Consider the following 19,871-nt stretch of genomic DNA (forward strand, 5'->3'; position numbering starts at 1 on the left):
TGTGATACAGTATATAATAGTAATAGCTTTGTAATTGCAGAGTAATTGAGCTGTGAATTCTACAGTTGGAATAAGGATTGTTATTATTCTATATTATTGTGTAATTTAATGTTTTACAACACTTGTGTAATAAGGACTAATACTCGTGTAACAACAATCTCTCAAAGTGCTATGTAACAACATGTTATTACAGAGGAATTACGGTGTTACTACACAGGTATAGGGGTAACTTGATTTCCTGCTTGATTTCCTTACTTATTTCTGTTTACCTGTAGGGAACACAGGGAACACATTCCGGATAGAGCCTGTTTTGGGAATCATCTCTGTGGCCCGCGAGCTGGACCTCTCCTATATTGGCCATTATGTCATCACTGTCAGAGTCATAGACAATGGCTCCCCTCCACTGTCTGCCACCTCTGTCGTGCGCATTGCTATCACCCTCTCTGACAACGCAGGCCCCAAGTTCCTCCAGACTGAGTACCAGGCAGAGGTTAACGAGAACGTTGCTGTGGGAACCTCCGTCACCACATTGATTGCAGTGAGCCAGTCCACCCTGACCTATGACATCAGGCAGGGCAACGGTGAACGTACCTTCAGGATCAACCAGTACAGTGGTGTGATCACTACTCAAAAACCCCTGGACTATGAGACCACGGTGGCTTACACACTGACAGTCCAGGCCACAAACATGGCGGGCATGGCCTCCAATGCCACCCTGCAAATCCAGGTGGTGGACGAGAATGACAACCCGCCCGTATTCCAGCAGCTGCGATACCAGGGGAGCATCAGTGAGGCAGCGCCCGTCAACAGTGTTGTCCTAAACCCAGATGACTCCCCTCTAGTCATCAAGGCCACTGATGCCGACCGCAACCAGAACGCCCTCCTGGTATATCAAATTGTGGAGGACACCGCTAAGATGTTCTTTACGGTGGACTCAGGGACCGGCTCCATCAGGACTATTGCAAACTTGGACCATGAGACATTTGCTAGTTTCAACTTCCATGTCCATGTGAGGGACAGTGGGAAGCCCCAGCTGACGGCTGATAGTCCCACAGAGGTCACCATCCAGGTAATTGACACCAACGACTCACCTCCTCGCTTCACCCAGGATGCCTATGAAACTGTCCTGCTGCTGCCCACCTATGTAGGAGTGGAAGTCCTACAGGTGTCGGCCACAGACCCTGATAGAAACGTTCCCACAGAGCTCACCTACTCTCTTACAGATGGCAGCCTAGAACACTTTGCCATCGAGCCCTCCAGTGGAATCCTCACCATCAAAAATAACAACTTCTCCAAGGAACGCTTCCGCTTCAACGTCAAAGTGTCAGATGGAATGTTCTCCAGCACATCATTGGTCACTGTTGTGGTCCGTGAGGCTCTGGACTCTGGCCTCTTATTTGCCCACAGCCTCTACTCCTCTTCCATACAGGAGAATGTCACCAACATTACCAAGGTGGCTGTGGTCAACGCGGTGGGAAATCGTCTAAATGAGCCTCTCAAGTACACCCTGCTGAACGCCGGTACGCGATTCCGGATCCGGCCTACGTCCGGTGTGATCCAGACCACTGGTCTTCCCTTTGACCGCGAGGAGCAGGAATTCTATGAGCTGGTGGTAGAGGCAGGGAGGGAGCATGATCGGCTGCGTGTTGCTAGGGTGATGGTAAGGGTGCAGGTGGAAGATATAAACGATAATGCCCCAGTGTTTGTTGGGCTTCCATATTACGCCGCTGTCCAAGTGGAGGCAGAACCTGGATCACCTATTTTCAGCGTGACTGCCATTGACCGTGATAAAGGCATCAATGGAGAGGTGTCTTACTACCTCAAAGATGACCACGGGCACTTTGAGATCGACAGACTGACTGGTGGCCTCCGTCTGAAGAAGGCCTTTGAGTCTGACCTGTCCAATGTGGAATACCAAATGGTGGTTTATGCAACAGACGGCGGATACCCTCCCCTCTCCTCCACGGTTGAGTTCCCCATCACTGTAGTTAACAAGGCCATGCCTGTCTTTGACAAATCATTTTATGCTGTATCAGTGAATGAGGATATGGTGGTGCACACACCCATCCTTGGCATTAATGCCACCAGCCCTGAGGGCCAGAGTATCATCTACACCATAGTTGAGGGAGACCCATCCCTGCAGTTTGACATTGGCTTTGACACAGGTGTCATCAGTGTCATAAACTCTCTGGACTATGAGGTGGCATCGTCCTACCGCCTAACAGTCAGGGCCACAGACTACCTGACCGGTGCCAGGGCAGAGGTGGATGTGGATGTCATGGTTGTAGATGTCAACGACAACCCTCCAGTGTTTGAGAAGACGTCCTACAGGGCTGTTCTCTCTGAGACTGCCATGATAGGCACACCAGCACTGCAAGTGGTGGCAACTGACATAGACTCAGAGAAAAACAATGTGGTTCGCTACCAGATCTTCTCAGACATCTACAACAGCACTGACTACTTCCACATCGACAGTAGCAGCGGGCTCATCCTGACCGCACGCATTCTCGACCACGAGCTGGTTCAGCGTTACAACTTCATTGTCAGGGCTACCGATAATGGATTCCCACCCCTGAGTAGAGAGGTGGCGGTCACTGTCTTGGTGAACGATATGAATGACAACCCCCCTGTGTTCAACCAGCTTCTCTATGAAGCCTACGTGAGTGAGCTGGCCCCCAGGGGTCACTTTGTAACCTGTGTCCAGGCCTCAGATGCTGACAGCTCTGACTTTGACAAGCTGGAGTACAGTATCCTGTCGGGGAATGAGAGGATGAACTTTGTGATGGATGGAAAGACTGGTATTATCACATTGTCTGGCCACCGTAAACAGAGGATGGAGCCAGCCTACAGTCTGAATGTGTCTGTGTCTGATGGAGTCTTCACTAGCACAGCCCAGGTCCACATCAGGGTCCTGGGAGCCAACCTCTACAGCCCTGTGTTTGGACTCAACATCTACGAGGCAGAGGTGCGGGAGAATGCAGCTGTTGGAACCAAGGTGATCCAGGTAAGGACAAACCTATCTCTTTATTCATTCACATTGCTCAGCATCTTAATCAATGAATACATTAGGGTTAGGGTTAGGGTTAGGGTTAGGGTTAGTGTGGGTTAATTAACCCACATGTTATTACTAAAAGCAGTTAATCTTTTAATGGAAATGCAAATTCAATACTCATGGAATTGTGTATTTTTAACGGTTAGGGTTAGTGTTAGGATATACACTACCCAGTCATATATCTCATTCTCTGTTTTGTCTTATTCAATTAAAGCCACACTCTGCCATTTCTGTATACAATTTGAGTGTACTTACAAATATAGTCATTAAGGAATGACATTGCATGAAAGCAGCATTGCCTTTTTTACAAACATGATCAGAAGTTATATATACAGTAAATGGTTTATAATGTCTTCTTTGACAACAAAAACACAAACAATGCTGTAATAATATTGCCCTACTTGCAAGCAATGGTCAGCCCCCAAACCCTTGCCCGATCACTCCATTCTTCCACCTCTGCTGGCCGCCTGGCATCGCCGCCTCTACGAGGATGCAGCGGTCGCGCTGTTCAGTCACGTCTTTTCACCGTCATGGCGCCCCGGTGGTGGAACGAGCTTCTCACTGCTGTCAGGACTGCAGAGTCACTACCTATCTTCCACAAGACCCATCTCTTCAGGCTACTTCTTGACTGTCCCTCCTAAAGACCTCTTCACCCCCCACTACCCCTCTGTACAGTTCCTCTACTGTTAATAATAAAAAATGTTTTTTTTTAAAAAGTAATCCTTCCTTCTTCTAGCATTGTGACTGCCAATGGCCCTGGTCCTAGCATAGATTTTTTTCTCTTATGATGACTGATGTATAGATGATTCACTTACTTAGCCAAATGTACTTGTTGTAAGTCGCTTTGGATAAAAGCGTCTGCTGAATGGCAAAAATGTAAATGTAAAATGTAATAAGTAAATGGGTGTAAGAAAATAAAAGGACAGTGACAACTTCTGTGTTTAAGGAATATTTTACTTGGTGTAATCAGCAGCAGAGCAGTCCATGCTCTGGGTCCAGACGTGTGGTCTGAGCCAAGAACTGAGTTTTACATCCACTCTTCTAGTGTTTTACCCATTTTGATCTATCACCAAGTCTGAAGCAGGATACAAATCATGACCATCTTAATTGGTTTCATAGTTCTTGTCATACCTAACTTGATCACTCACCGTCACAGGATGTTGTCGGCATCTTACATGGGGTAATCTCATTAAGCAATAAAGCACGGACTTGAGTGCCTTATTGCTTTTATACAATGGTTACAAAACAAAACGGAGAATTGTGACAAGAAAACAATAAGTATTTATTTTGTGAGAGATTATGGTGGTTTCTGCCCTGCACTCAGAAATATAGTTCTCAAAGTGACTTCTCTGTTACCTCTGTCAAGGTAATGTGATGAACAAATCTTCATTGTTCAAATGTTTGCACAGGGATATTACTGCAATGTATGGTAAAACGCGTCATAGCTGTTACTTTATCAGGGAATAAACCACAGTTTCAAACGGCTCTCGACCAACCACAATGCTTGTTCTGATCAAACTGTTGTATAATTAGATATGTCATATTCATAAAAATCAAAAGGTATATAAATTGAAATTACGGACTGTGGCTTTAATTATGCTATGTGATGTTTTGTTCATAATTTTCAACCTTTTTATGTCCAAGACAATTCCCTGTCTAACACTAAGGTTCTTTTCTTTCCCAGGTCAGAGCGACTGATGCAGACCCAGGTGTGTTTGGCAAGATCACATACTCATTCGTTAATGATGTGGGTAAGGACCAGTTCAGTGTGGATGCCAATGGTCAAATCACCACTCTGGAGAAGCTGGACAGGGAGGACCCAACCAACAAGAACCTGATTCTCACAGTGATGGCCCAGGACGGGGGTGGACGGCTCTCTTACTGCACCGTCCGGGTTACCTTAGTGGATGATAATGACAACGTTCCCCAATTTAGAGCTACAGAATACCGCGCTTCTGTCAAATCCGATGTGGGCACAGGTTTCTTGGTGACCCAGATACAGGCTTTTGATCCCGATGACGCCGCCAATGCCAAAGTGACTTACTCGCTCTACAGCGAGGCCCATGTTCCGGTGGCAGATATCCTGGAGATCGACCCTGATAATGGCTGGATGGTGACCAAGGGCAGCTTCAGCCACCTGCGGAACTCAGTCCTGTCCTTCTTTGTGAAAGCAGTTGATGGTGGCATCCCCATCAGGCACTCTCTAGTGTCAGTCTACATCCACGTACTAGCCCCAGATGCCCTCATCCCTACCTTCACCCAACCCCAGTTCTCCTTCACCGTCCCTGAGGATACTCCTATAGGGGCTGCATTGGGAACCGTCCGCCTCAACAACTCTCCTGGCTATGCCTCGCTCCCTGTTACTTTTTCCATGGTCAATGGAGAGACTGGGGAGAATAACCAGGATAGTGTTTTGGTGGTGGAGAGGGACACTGGGATCATCAAGCTGGACAAGCCTCTGGACCATGAGGTCATCACTGCCTTCCACTTCAAGGTGACAGCCACCATGCAGCAGGCCAAGATGGAGTCAGTAACATGCGTAGATGTGGAAGTGAAGATCCTGGATCTGAATGACAATAGGCCTGCCTTTGAGTCCGGATCCTACGAGGCGACAGTCATGGAAGGGATGCCCATCGGGACCAGGATCATCCAGGTCCAGGCGCTGGACCCAGATTCTGGAGCCAACGGACAGGTGACGTATAGCCTGGGTGTGCTGGCACGACCTGAGGGGGAGTCAGACCAATCTACAGACACCTTCACCATCGATAGCAACACTGGCTGGATCTCCACGCTCATGGAGCTAGACCATGAGATGTATCCGTCCTACGCCTTTACAGTGGTGGCCTCAGACTTGGGGGAGAACCTGGCCCTCTCCTCCTCCACCACAGTGAATGTGGCTGTGTCGGACATCAATGACAACCCCCCCAGCTTCCTGGAGGAGAGATATGTAGGCTCTGTGCGTGAAAGCGACCCTCCTGGAGAGGTGGTGGCGGTGCTCAACACCCGTGATGACGACAGCTCTGCTGTGAACAGACAAGTCAGCTACCACATCACAGGTGAGTGTGAGAGTGAATTTCACAGTGTATAGTGTGTATGTCTCTCCATCCGTCTACTGTCTCCTATTGACTATATGTGTACATGTTTATCTGTTTACCTGTCTGCTTTCCTGTCTGTTTGTTTGTATATATCTAGTCTCTGTCCTCTTTACTGCCTGCACACCTCTATATGTCTGTCTGCTTGTTTAATTCTCTTCAGACACATCAGTATGCTGCTTGGCTCATCTCCAAACCACCACAACAACACTCGTGAATAACAAGAGGGGAAACTCATAACACTAAATTAAAGACGCAACATGATTTATAATGCATGAATTTCTATCCAGTCCTAGAGGTATGTTTGCGCATGCCAGCAGCCGAGGTTAATTAAGAAACAAGCATTGTGCTGTAATAATGATTTGAATACTGCTGACATCAGCTCTGCCAGATAAGCATTTATTCATTGCAAAATATGAGCACACCCCTGACATTTGACATAAAATTACAGCTCACCGAAGGCTGCTAGGTAGTAAATAGAGTTAGAGTAAATCGTTTAAAGACACAAGAACCTGCGGTGCATTTGATGAAAGACGTCGCTATAGTGATATGCCTAAATGCTGTTTGGCTCTCTTGGATGTTTCTCATAATACTCAGTTGACATAAGACACAAAACCTGCAAAGTTCTAATTGGATTTCCGTTGATCTAGATAGGACACAGGGAGTTGAATGTCATCATGTTTCCAGTTTACAAGACTGAAATAAATGTATTTGCTTTGGTTGAAGCACCTAACAAGAAAAGAAAGGTAGGCATTGAAACCCAATAAAACAAAGACATCAAAGTGTGAGAGAGGGGAAGAAAGAAAGTGAAAGAAACAGGGTCCATACTTAAGATGTGTTCCCAAAAATGTGTCTGTTGATAAAAGACCTGAGCGTGCTGATTTGCTCTGTGCTAATTGACAAGCGAGAACATGATGAAGTAGGAACGCCCAGGGAGCCCATCATGCCGTAGGGGGAATAGCAGTGAGCTAATGACGGACTTTGAAACGCAGGGAATCCTCCGCTGAATGGCATTCTAATGAGCATCACAGAGAGGGAATGAAAGATGTGTGAGAGATGTGACCTTATAGACACAGAGAGAGAGGGAGAGAGAAAGAGCAAGAATAAAGTGAACCTGCAGAGAGAGAGAGAAAGAGAAGAATGAATGACGGAGAGAGGTGACACAGTAGAAAGAAAGAATATGAGCTGTAGCACACACCGAGAGAGACAATGAAATGATCTTTGACACAGTAGAAGGAGATAAAAATACAGACAAGGAAATGTTCTTATACAAAAGAAAGACCTAGTACTGGCACTGGCACTGTCATCACATAAATAAATAAAACATTGATTTGATTTAGTGTTGAGACTTGAGGTTTTTCATTTCTCAGTTATTGCCTTTTATTCAGTACAGTCGTAGCTTCTGTAAACTACTCTCTACCAATACATATTAGACCTGTATTGCATCTTGTAGACATCATCATTTGATTAAACTCTGAGGGTTTTACACCTTGATGGAAGTCAAGGGTTGAGGTACTGTATGGCTCCAGGCACAAACTCTCAGCCAGCCTCAAAGCCCTGTCTAGCCATCTGCCTGTTTGCTGTTGTTGTTTTTTTATCCTTGAGGTGACATGAAAGTTTGAACAACACTAAAAATAAACAGGGAAAAAACTCCTTAATCATTCAGTGTTTGATGTACTGTGGTGGAAGGTGATTGTTGGATGGGGAAAGAGGGAAGTGGAGGGTGTGGATTCAGGGGGATCCTTTTATAAAGAAGGCAATTCTTTTAGATGCACTCCATTTGCCTGGGCCCCGGGTCGCTGTCAATAGATAGGATCAGACATTATAGAGACACGCCAAGTGCCTTTGACATTGCATTGAAAAAGGCTGTTTTGTCTCAAAGGCATTTGGCACATCAACTCAAGTCGTGACTGACTAAATATATGCCAAATTTCCTAAAGATCCATTCAGCCATTTTCATTCAAACATATTTTGTGATCAAATCATATTTTTCTTAATAGCATTTTTTTGTAGGCAACGAAAAAAATACAACTCTGTTTATAACGAGAGCCCAATAGAAAATGTGGTACTTACTTGAAGCAGTGCCGCCGTATGTCTAGAAGATTGTATGTGTGGCAGTTTTCATTAAAATCCATCTTTTGCGATTTCACCTTTCCATGTTATGTCTATGGGAAAATGTTCAATGCTAGTCCATGGGACCGAATGGACTGTCAGATTTACAGTACCAGCTGCAGTGGTACTGTACACTCAGTTCTGACTGCTGCTACAGTAGCTTTGTTGGGCTACTGTACTTCAAACAACATAGGTTACACTCAGCTCTGGGCATGTTGTTTAGGATTCACACCTTCTCTCAAACAGTCTAATACTTACTCTTCTGAGAGGTAATAGACCTTATAGTGGACTGCTGTCAGAAGAATAGTCTGCTCAAAACATTTGATAAACCTTTTGTTTTAGCCAGCCTTGCACTAGTGTCAGTCTCTGTCTGCACTCTTCTTTGTGGTTTGGTGTCTTGTCTAGGAGTACTGGAGAAAAGGCTTAAGGTGGTCCAGAGTGTCTTTTCATTACGTAATTACCTCAAATGTATACTGCATGTTAATGTCTGGGTTAGAGCATGTATGTGTAAATAATCATATATCCCCTCTCAGTGGCTTAATTAGTTAATTACTGAGGTGAAAAGCTTGTTGATGAATAGTTATTACTGAGGTGGTACAGTATAATGTGTGGTACTGATGCTGGTAGCTACACACGCCACTGCAGCCAGTAGAGATAGTTTTAGTTATGAAAAATCCTCCTGCAACAACTGTTTACCCCCCCCACCCCTCTCTCTCGATCAAACAGGTGAGAGTGTTGTGTTGCAAAGGTGCTGTGTTTGAGATGATAACCTAGTCTACTCGGGGTAGATGCCACCTTGTCCCTACCACACACTGTCCTATGACATGTTGTCATAAATTACTAGGGTCTGCCTGACCCAAATAATTGCTCCACTGTTAATTGAAATGTAATTTCCAAATAAATAAATAAATATTAATCAATGATTATAATAATGCATTCTAATCAACTCTCAGTGTCAGAGAGCATTGGACTAATAGAGGTCATTAAAGCACTGTCTAATAGATTTGCTGTGTGTGTGTGTGTGTGTGTGTGAGAGAGAGACTGCGTGAGTGAGTGAGTGAGTGAGCGTGTGTGTGTGCATGTGTGTGTTCATGTATCTAACTATCTGACTCTTTCTCTCTCTCTCTCTCTCTCTCTCTCTCTCTCTCTCTCTCTCTCTCTCTCTCTTTCTCTCTCGCTCCCATCCCTCCCTTCGTCTCTTCCCAGGTGGGAACCCCCGTGGTGTGTTTGCACTGGGGCTGGTCCAGGGTGAATGGAAAATGTATGTGAAGCGCCCGCTGGATCGCGAAGAGCAGGACCTCTACATCCTCAATGTCACCGCTAGTGACGGCCTTTTTGTCACCAGGGCAGTGGTGGAGGTGACCGTGACCGACACCAACGACAATAGTCCTGTCTGTGACCAGGTCAGACAGCTCTTTAGTGTATTTCTGTCTGTAAATGTATTCATTTAGAAATACCATGGGCTCTTAAACACTAATTGTATCATCATCACTAAACTGGTAGATAAATAGACTGAGATATGTAAGACTATTGTTAGTTAACCTGTCATTGCCATAGACATATGTTTTCACCGTTTACTATGACTATGGGTCCAAGCAGTAACTGTGCAAGAAATCTTGTTGTACAGTATTTTGTTTGTACAAGTATTTTGTTTTATGTGAGGTTTTTACTGTAATAATAATGATGATAGTAATAATAATAATAAACTTTATTTATATAGCACCTTTTTAAAAGTGTGACAGAGTGCTTTACAACTTGATAAAACAGATATGCAAATAAAAACAAAAGTAGGGGGCGCTTAGTGGTGTAGCACACTAATGCACATACCACATAATCGCAAGGTTCCTGGTTCGATCCCGACCCTCAACACGCTTTTCATGTCATCTCTCCTCTCTTTCCCATCCTTCCTGTTAATCTCTACTGTCTCTATCCCAATAAAGCAGAAATGCCCTAAAAACATACTTAAAAAAATAAAAACAGTAAAACACAACACATTAAACAGAATAAGAGCAGTATCAGAAACAAAAAGTAAATAAAAGTAGAAAAACAGTAAAACACAACACATTAAAAATAGTAAGGGCAGCATTAATTAAAGGCTAGTCTATAAAAATGTTAAGAAGATTAATGTTTAAGTCTGTCATTATTCATTTATTTTACAATGGCTTTTGTTATTCATTATTTTGTAATGTTTTCAGAGTGATCTGCTTTGCACTAGGAGCTGTGTATCATTTTGAAGCTAGTATATTCTAGTTTTGTTTGTGTGGGTGTTGTATGTAATGAGAGTTGTGGTAGTTTGATAGTGTGTAGGTTGTTGTTTTGTGTTTGAAGGCTATTATGCTAACAGTTTTTTTTGTCTGTTGTGTGTTTGTGTAGGCGCTGTACATGGCCTCTGTCCCTGAGGATGTCCCAGTGAACAGAGTGATAGTGAGGGTGGGAGCCACTGATGCTGATGTGGGAGTCAGTGCCTGGATCCAGTACTCTCTTCTGGGCCAGGACTCTGAGGACTTCAGCATCGACCCAGACACTGGTACACAGCTCCTTTCTTGTGTGTGTGTGTGTGTGTGTGTGTGTGTGTGTGTGTGTGTGTGTGTGAGAGATTATCAGTGTTTCTGTATGTGTGGTCCTTAACCTGTCTTTTTCACTTTCTGTCCAGGTGAGATAAAGACAGCCTCTGCCCTGGATCGGGAGAAAACTCCCATGTACAGACTGGTAGCCCAGGCAACAGATGGGGGCGGTCGGTTCTGTCGTGCAGAGGTCCACCTGACACTGTTGGACGTGAATGACAACCCCCCTGTGTTCTCAGTGCCCCAATACACAGCCAGTGTGTACGAGGACACAGCCACCAAAGCTTTGCTCACACGCATACAGGCCATCGACCCTGATGAAGGTGAGTCAGCTTCTTTCTTTCACACTCTTTCTTTTATCTCCCTGCGTCTCCCTTTTGGTGCAACATCCATGTATTCCTGTTTTTCCCACGCTAGTCTGAATCCATTCATTACGGATTGAGCCAATGATTTCTCTCTGGGAGTCATCTGTTGATGTGTTTGTCTGTGTCTTGTCTTTTTTTACTGAAAAAAAAGTTAGAAGGAGTTGAACTGCTCACAGTCTGTTCATCCGTAGCCAATTAGAAACAAGGTTGCGTATTGAGTTGCTAGGTTGCCTTGTTCAGTTGCTAGATTGTTTAAAACCTCACGCCCAAATTCTCTATAGTAGTGAATTCATAGTGAATTCATCCGTACATGTTGTTATCTGTTTTCTGATGGACTAGTGCGGTCGGGGCCTAAGGCTGTGTCCACACACTACCAAACTCTTTATGGACAAACAAATTTGCTCCGAATTGTATTTATTTTATTCTGCTCCATTCTTTCTTCCCTGTTAGCTGTTAGCGACCCTGTTTAACTTGCCTTGGTTTGGACCAGCTGTTAGTGCTCCACTAGTCTAGCACAGAGTGGATTTAGCTGCTATCACTGTCTAGTCTGGAAAAGAAAAAAGAAAAAGAAAACAGCCCTATCACAGCCACTGATGAAAAGTCCATAGAAGCATTACAGTATTAGAGATAAAGGTATTAGCGTATTAAAGGTTTACCAACAAGCAGCGCATTGACTGGCAGCTGGTTTCAGAGGGGAAGTATTGTGCCTCTTAGCGGGATGTAGAGGATGAAACAGTTAAGGCCATCAGGGGATATGAGAGGGTAATTAAACAGAGCTTAATGGTGAACTGAGGTCAAACACCTCTCTCTCTCTCTCTCTCTCTCTCTCTCTCTCTCTCTCTCTCTCTCTCTCTCTCTCTCTCTCTCTCTCCCTCCCTCTCTCTTTCGCTGTCCTAGTGATTTCTCACCCCTATTTTACTGTTCTGACCTCTCATCCAGGTCCCAGCCGTAAGGTAATCTACTCCCTGGCAGACTCAGCCGACGGCTTCTTCTCCATTGAAAAGTCTTCCGGTATCGTGGTCCTGGAGCGCCTGCTAGACCGCGAGGTCCAGCCCTCCTACCAGATCATTGTCCGGGCATCTGACCAGGGCTCCCTCATCCGCCTGTCCTCTCAGGTCAATGTGACCATTACAGTCCTGGACATCAACGACAACCCACCTGTGTTTGAAAGGCGGGATTACCTGGCTACTGTACCAGAGGACGTGGGTCTTGGAAAAGAGGTGCTGAGGGTGTATGCAGCCAGTAAGGATATAGGGACCAACGCAGAGATCACCTACAGCATCCGCTCAGGCAACGAGCATGGCAAGTTCCATATCCACCCCCTTACTGGTGAGTTCATATACGCTGTGGGTTTGTAATGGCCGTTGGACTGTTAGCCACTTCATATGGGTCTGAAACCAATAATTTATTTTGTATGATGCTTTGTGGTGGAATCAGCATGGGTTGGAAATCTGTGGGTTTCTACCTCTCTTCTTCTTCTATCTGCCTTAGTAAATTGCACTTGCCTCTGAGAATACAGACAAACTGTTGGGACAATTTAATTGATTTTGAGAGCCAGTAATGTCAGCTGTATATGAATGTGGGTTGTTGGGGTTGCAGAGGGTTTGGGAACCCTGCTCTAACCTCTCCCCCACTCTGTGGACCAGGTGCTATCTCGGTGTCCAAGTCTCTGGACTTTGAGACCTGTAAAGACTTCTTCCTCACTGTAGAGGCTAGAGATGGCGGGACCCCGCCTCTCAGCGCTGTAACAACAGTGAACATCAACCTGACAGATGTCAACGACAACGCACCCATGTTCAGCCGGGACGTCTACACCGCTGTGATATCTGAGGATGCCGCCATCGGAGAGTCCGTAGTCAAGGTATGTCATGACGCGTATGTCATGTCATGACATGTGTGTGTGTGTGTGTGTGTGTGTCTGTGTGTGTCTGTGTGTCTGTGTGTTTGTTTGTGCTTGTGTGTGTTCATGTGTGTGTTAACCTAGTGTATTTACCTCTCTTAACCTAGTGTATTTACCTCTCTTAGCTAACTGCGGAGGATGGAGATAGCCAGGTGAATGGTGACATCCTCTACTCCATTGTAAGTGGCGACCGGGAGAACCAGTTCTTCATCGACCCACTCAGCGGCATTATGAAGGTCAACAAGCAGCTGGACAGAGAAATGGTGAGCACACACACACACACACAAAGACAGACATGCACACACACAGACATGTGTGCACACATACACACACATTTACACACATAACTCCTAACAGAACCACATACATATGCAACCACCAACACTAACAGCACTATGCCTGCTATAGCGCCTGACCGTTTCTCACAAGGAGGTTTTTAATTTCCGCTGGTTCGAGAGTGGAGGCATTGCATCCCTGGTCTTCCGCCCTTGTTTCTGTTTACTTTTTTCCCCCGGAGCGCTTGAAGTGTTCCGAGTGTATTCCGATTCCCATCATAAAGAATTTATGAGTGCGGTCATGATAGTGTGGAGAGTGGATCTGAGTGTGCTCAAAGAGAACGCTGGGGTTTGTGGGGGATCAAAGCACTGGCTGATGAAAGTGTTTTTGGGTTATCAGACAGAGAGCAGCACTGTGAGTAAGTGTGTGTGTGTGCGCGAGTGTGTGTGCGCGAGTGTGTCTCACTCTCATTTCAATACAGGTTTTTCTAATTTACTCTCTCATAAGCAGGTCAGGAGTTGTTTATTGTGATTTATGTTTTTCATTTCTCAAAGCCATGAGGTTGTTTTTTTTCATTATTATTTTCTCACTATGCTTAGTTAGCACAGAAAACACCCTGCAGCTAGTGAATAAGGTGTGTGCGTGCATGTGTGTGTAAACATGTCTGCAGCCTTAAGCCGGCCAAATCCTAGCTACCTGAGACAGATACTGACTGCAACTTGACCGGGTTACCCTCAGGTTAAATCTGTGAGAGACAGAAACTCAGGGTAAATGCTTGGTAGGCCAAGCCAGGAATGTGTCAGTCACAAAAGCTAGCTAGCAGAGGATCAAAGGGTGCACCCACAACCAATCAAAAGCCACTTAATCAGCGCCCTGGGTCCTGGTTTGTAGTTTTCCTATTCCAGGGTGTACTGCTTGATGAGGAAGTATCCATGAGGATATTCTATTAGTGTCTGTCACTACTGGTTAAGGTGTGACCAAATTGATTTGCATAGAAATTGCTATGCTTGATTCTCTATATCCTATTATCAGGCATGAAATGATGCAAAAGTTCACAATAAAAACAAAAAATTCAAGGGAAATTCATAATTTATCTCTTTTCTGTGTAGATGTCAGTTTACTCCCTGGCAGTCAGGGCTCTGGACAGCGGATCTCCAGCCATGTCGTCTACTGTGATGGTCAACATTGACATCTCTGACATTAACGACAATCCTCCCATCTTCACGCCAGCCAACCTCACCACAGTCATCCAGGTAAGTCAGACTGACAATCACTGTATATGTTTATGCATATACACATGTAGAGATGTGCATATCGAATATAGATAGCACATGCAGACACATACTGTAGACATAGATATGAATAAAATTACTGATTAATTATTCATCGTGATCTACAGTATGGCTATCCATATGAATGAGCTATCTCTCTCTGTATGTGATATATGTTTGCATATGAGCACAACTCAAACACCCACACACATCACTCTGACTTTTCTACAGTGGGCCAGTGTTTAATACGTGCACACCGACATCACAGCAGTGGTATACTTCAATGCGGCTGCTGCAGCTGTGAAGTGCTGCAGAAAGCCGTCGCAAAGTGGTGACGAGCTGTGAAGGATGTTTGAAAGGGGATGGTTTGCCTCTTAGCAGCTGCCTTATGAGAGATTGGCAAAATCAATTTATTATAGCAGCTCAGGAATTGCAGCGATGAAGAGTGGAAATGATTTAAATATCACTATATCTTAACGAGGACCAAGCAATGGATACAACTCCTATCTACTCTGATACCGTCACCATCACGCATTCTCTCTCAGGGCAGAGAAACAGAGGAAATATTTTAGCGCAGTCTGACATGAATGCGAGTCGACTTTAATAATGTAACATATTCATTACGGAATGATGTTAGGAATTTTCACGTGAGACAGCAGTAAGGATTTTGGATTTCAGTGGGATTGAGACTGGATAGAAAAGTAGCCTACTTTATATGTTAAAATAGCATTTTCAAGAGCAGTGAAACTAGTAACTATCTTGCTGTAAAATGGAATTGATAACAGTTATCTAACATATGCAACATTTTGGCTACAGTACAGTCAATGTATTTTTGCATTTCAATCTTCTATGAACTAACCAAATTTGTTAAATGAAGAACAGCATTCGAATTGTATCTCTGAAAGACTGTGTAGTGGCTAGATAGCTTTGTTTGTTAATGGGAAACAGTGAGCTTGTTGTAAGCGGAGCTCAAGCAAGCAAACACAGACATTTAATTCCCCCTTCACATCCCACCACCCATTTGTTAACAATGGCCAGGTGCGGCAGAGGTTGGCAATGGCATTATGAACGTCAAATATGCTACAATTCTCTCACCTTCCTCCACTACAATCACCTGTTCTGATAATGGTACAGTACATAGAAACTCCTGTTGTCCCACTTAATCATCGACATGTAAATACTACCACAGAATTAAAAGTATATGAGGGCTATAATAAGAGTCATATAAAGAGTCAAGTCAAGTCAAGGTTTATTGGTCATGTGCACAGGATAGAGGTTGTAAACCAGGGGCAAAAAAGAATAGTCAAATACTGACAGTAGGCAACTATAAATCACTCGTTGGATACAGGCAGTGAAACGGGCAGTGAAATAGGCAGTGAAACAGCGAAAATATAATTGGTTTCATTGTCATCATTGCACTTGGCATGTAAACATTTTTGATTGATTCATGAAAGCTTTCATTTCAATCATGTGAAATACGTTCAATGTGAACAGTGCCAAAGTGGAAGATGATTGACACAAACTGCGCTCTTTGCTGCGCTGTCTCCATATAGCCTACTGCTGAAATGCATTATATCGCTATGAGTTAATAATATGCAATTTCGTGGACACACATATTCCATGTCTGACATCATTTTATGAAGTATCCATGAAGAGAGGATTTGTTCTAAATTAAGGTTCATCCAAGGACATCATTTAGAATTTCTTCAACCAGACAATAATGTGTTCTTTTCCAAATTGAAAAAAACACTCATAAGCTACTCTTCAGATAATTAATCAGGCGGCAATGTTTGTTAAACACACTATAACACTCTGTAAGCATATCCCTTAGAATTGCTCAACGATGCCCCTGATGGTTGTTTTGCCGAGGTGAATGACCTGAAATAAAACTCACTAGTGCCGTCTCGGTACGCCTGCGACATTGTCATGCCGGCAGCTAACTTTTAAACTCTGGCCTACTGTATCTCTTCCATTCTCATTGCCCTCCTCCAACCACAGGAGAACAAACCCATCGGCACCAGCATCCTGCAGCTGTCCGTCCTAGACCAGGACTCCTCCCATAACGGCCCACCTTTTGAATTCCGCATCCTATCAGGGAATGAGGGTGGGGAGTTCACACTGGAGCGGGATGGAACTCTGCTAGCCAATCAGGTGTTTAGGCGGGACTTGGCAACCGAGTATGTTATCCAGGTCCAGGTATGGAATCTTATTTCCCACTATTGTAAACCATAGGAAACTATCTTATTCAAAGTACTGTATATTTGGTCCTCTTGATATGATAATGTTGCAGATTGCCTTCTCCCTGGTCCTCTATAACCTCCCCTCCATTCCCCTCTCTTCTCTCCTCTTCTCCACCTCCCTCCTCTCTTCTCCCTGTCTATCTCCAGGTGAAGGACTCTGGTAAGCCTCGTCTCTCCTCCTCCTCCACTCTAACAGTGCGTGTGATTGAGGAGAGTCTCCACCGGCCCGTGGCTCTACCTCTGGAAGTCCACATCGTCACAATGGAGGACGAGTTTCCTGGTGGCGTCATCGGCCAACTGCACGCCACCGACGCTGACCCTTACGACGTGCTGACGTTCGGCCACGCCCCGCCATCACAGAGGAGCCTGTTCAAGATCAGCCCACGTGATGGCAAGATCATTGCCCTGGGTGGACTAGACGCCGGGCGCTACGCCCTCAACGCCAGCGTTAGTGACGGCCGCTTCGCCTTGCCCGTGCCTGTGAGTGTACACGTGGAGCAGGCCTCACCCGAGATGCTGCGGGAGGCGGTGACGGTGCGCTTCGAGAGCGTGGTGCCACACGACTTTGTAGCCACGCACCTCAAGAGCGTTGTCAAGGTGCTTAAGGTTGCCGCGGCAACACAAAAGCAGGATGCTCTCCACGTGCTCAGTTTGCAGCCTGTGGGCGGGACCCAGCAGCTGGATTTGCTAGTCGCTGTGGAAACGTCCGGGGGAGGCTTCTACAAGGCGGCATATCTGACACAGAAGCTGAGTGCCTCCCGGAGGCAGCTTGAGGAAGTGCTGAGAGTGTCAGCCATCTTGGATAAGAACTGCTCTGGGCTAGAGTGTCGTGGAGCGCAGTGTGAACAGAGTATCGTGCTGGACTCTCACAATCTGGTTACCTACAGCACCCCTAGGGTTAGCTTTGTGTCACCGCGCTTCCACAGGACCACGCGCTGCACCTGCACTGGTGAGGATGCATACACACAGATATACTCTTACACCAACTCTGTTTTATATACAGCATATACTGATCTACTCACCTATACATTCACTAGTAAGTCACTAGATGATATTTCTTGCTAGGGGTTGTGTTGTCGTAGCCAGTCATTCAGAACAGGCCGTGGTCGTGGGAGCTGTTTCTGTTGTTGATTCTTACATTGGCTGGAACCACTCTGCCTGGTTGTATGAATATAATAGTAGTCTTCTGGTGGTCTTAATTCAGTTAATGCATCTTCAGTGTGTATGTGAGCCCTCAGACAAACCTCCCCAGTAGATTTTATTAGCATGTTTTCGCTAACCTAATTAACACCTCTCTTGGGGATTGTTTTGGCAGAGCCTTTATTTTGGCTGCCTTTACTTTGAATAACCTGAATGAACTTGTCCTCTCCCTCTTTTTCATTATTCTTCTATGTCAATTTCATTCCTTCTCTCTCCTGGCTCCCCTTGTTTCTTAAATCCCATCTCTTCTGTCTCATTCTATTTTACACTCACTTTCTTTCTTGTTCCCCTTTTTACCATCATTCACCACACCTCTCCACCACACTTCCCCCCTCTCCCTTTCCTCCTCATCTCTCTCCATCCTTTATTTTCTCTTTCTCCACCTCCTACTCTGATGCAGATGGTAGCTGTCCACCTGCCTCTGAGTTGTGTGATGAGCAGGCTTGTCCTGGGGACATGCAGTGTGTGGCCAATGGGGGCGTCAGAGGACCCTACGCATGCCAGTGTCCACCAGGGAAACTGGGCGAGTGTGCAGGTGCGTGTGTCTATGCAGATGGCCTATATTTGTGTCGCCATATACAGCGGTATATACAGTGGTATACACTGCTCTTTGTGTGTGTGAGAGAGAGGTCTCTCTCTGACGTTGTTTATGTGTCTGTGTGTCCAGGTCACACATCTCTGAGTTTCTCAGGAAACAGCTATATAAAGTATAAGGTGTCTGACGAAGGGAAGACAGGAGAGATGAAACTGGGGCTAAGGATCAGGACTCTTCAAAGCAGAGGAATCATCATGTACACACGCGGTGACCGCTGCACTATACTCAAGGTACCGTACATTCCACACCCAGACAAACTTCTTTTCCTTACCGTAACCTCAGTTACATCAAATCCACCCATACATCTCAAACCTCTCTGCCTCTTATGGTATGATTGACAGCTGGAGGAGGGCAAGCTGTGGTTCCAGTTGGACTGTGGGAACAGCCCGGGCATCCTGGGCATCTCTGGACGACCCATCAATGATGGCAACTGGCACACGGTGACGTTGGAGCTCAACCGTAACTTCACCAGCCTGTCCCTTGACGACAGCTATCTAGAGAGACGCAGAGGACCACCACGCTTCCAACCACTTGGAACAGACGGCTCCATTTACTTTGGAGCACAGGTGTGTGTGTGTGCGTGTGTGCGTGCGTGCGTGCGTGCGTGCGTGCGTGCGTGCGTGCGTGCGGTCAGTTTGGTCCTGGGTATACAGGTATGTGTCTGTGTACATGACTCCTATTTCTTACTCCTATCTTACTCCTCCACTTTCCCTCCTGCAACCCCTCCAGGTGCAGCCCCCAAACTCGCGCAGTCTGACAGACAAGAAGAGTCCGCAGGTGCTGGACGGCTTCCAAGGCTGCCTGGACTCAGTGATGCTCAACAACAACGAGCTCCCTCTACAGAACAAGCGCAGCCGCTATGCCGAAGTGGTGGGCCTCACAGAGCTCACGCTGGGCTGTGTACTCTACCCAGATGCCTGCCTCAAACAGCCCTGCCTCAATGGTGCTACCTGCACCAGTCTGCCCTCCGGTGGTGAGTTAGAGAACTGCAAGTGAAACACCTAGTGTGTGTGTGTGTGTGTGTGTGTGTGTGTGTGTGTGTGTGTGTGTGTGTGTGTATCTGAGTGAGTGTGTAATGATGAGGAATGCATGTTGCTTGTAGATAGGGCTAGTAGATCGTCCTCTTGTCACTTTTTAGACACCAAAACCTTTTTAGATCTCTGAAGGACAGGAGACATGACTAGGCTGTTTAAGTGCTAGTGAG

At 45.5% G+C, this 19,871-nt stretch overlaps 1 protein-coding gene across 1 annotated transcript in view; it reads left to right on the forward strand.

Moving 5' to 3' along the window:
• fat3a (FAT atypical cadherin 3a) overlaps positions 1-19,871 on the forward strand; it is a gene marked incomplete at its 3' end in the record, with an annotated part of 148,917 nt that overhangs the window by 119,063 nt on the left and 9,983 nt on the right. Inside the window, exons 10-24 of the mRNA XM_083695427.1 lie at positions 276-3,004; positions 4,737-6,108; positions 9,463-9,659; positions 10,630-10,783; positions 10,910-11,143; positions 12,125-12,514; positions 12,832-13,046; positions 13,211-13,348; positions 14,471-14,614; positions 16,631-16,828; positions 17,020-17,821; positions 18,473-18,607; positions 18,740-18,897; positions 19,009-19,233; positions 19,397-19,640. Coding sequence (XP_083551553.1) covers positions 276-3,004; positions 4,737-6,108; positions 9,463-9,659; positions 10,630-10,783; positions 10,910-11,143; positions 12,125-12,514; positions 12,832-13,046; positions 13,211-13,348; positions 14,471-14,614; positions 16,631-16,828; positions 17,020-17,821; positions 18,473-18,607; positions 18,740-18,897; positions 19,009-19,233; positions 19,397-19,640 — 7,335 coding nt within the window. The remainder of the gene's footprint in view (positions 1-275; positions 3,005-4,736; positions 6,109-9,462; positions 9,660-10,629; positions 10,784-10,909; positions 11,144-12,124; positions 12,515-12,831; positions 13,047-13,210; positions 13,349-14,470; positions 14,615-16,630; positions 16,829-17,019; positions 17,822-18,472; positions 18,608-18,739; positions 18,898-19,008; positions 19,234-19,396; positions 19,641-19,871) is intronic.

The sequence above is a fragment of the Argentina silus genome (genome assembly GCF_951799395.1).
Source record: "Argentina silus genome assembly, chromosome: X".
Taxonomy (NCBI): Eukaryota; Metazoa; Chordata; class Actinopteri; order Argentiniformes; family Argentinidae; genus Argentina; species Argentina silus.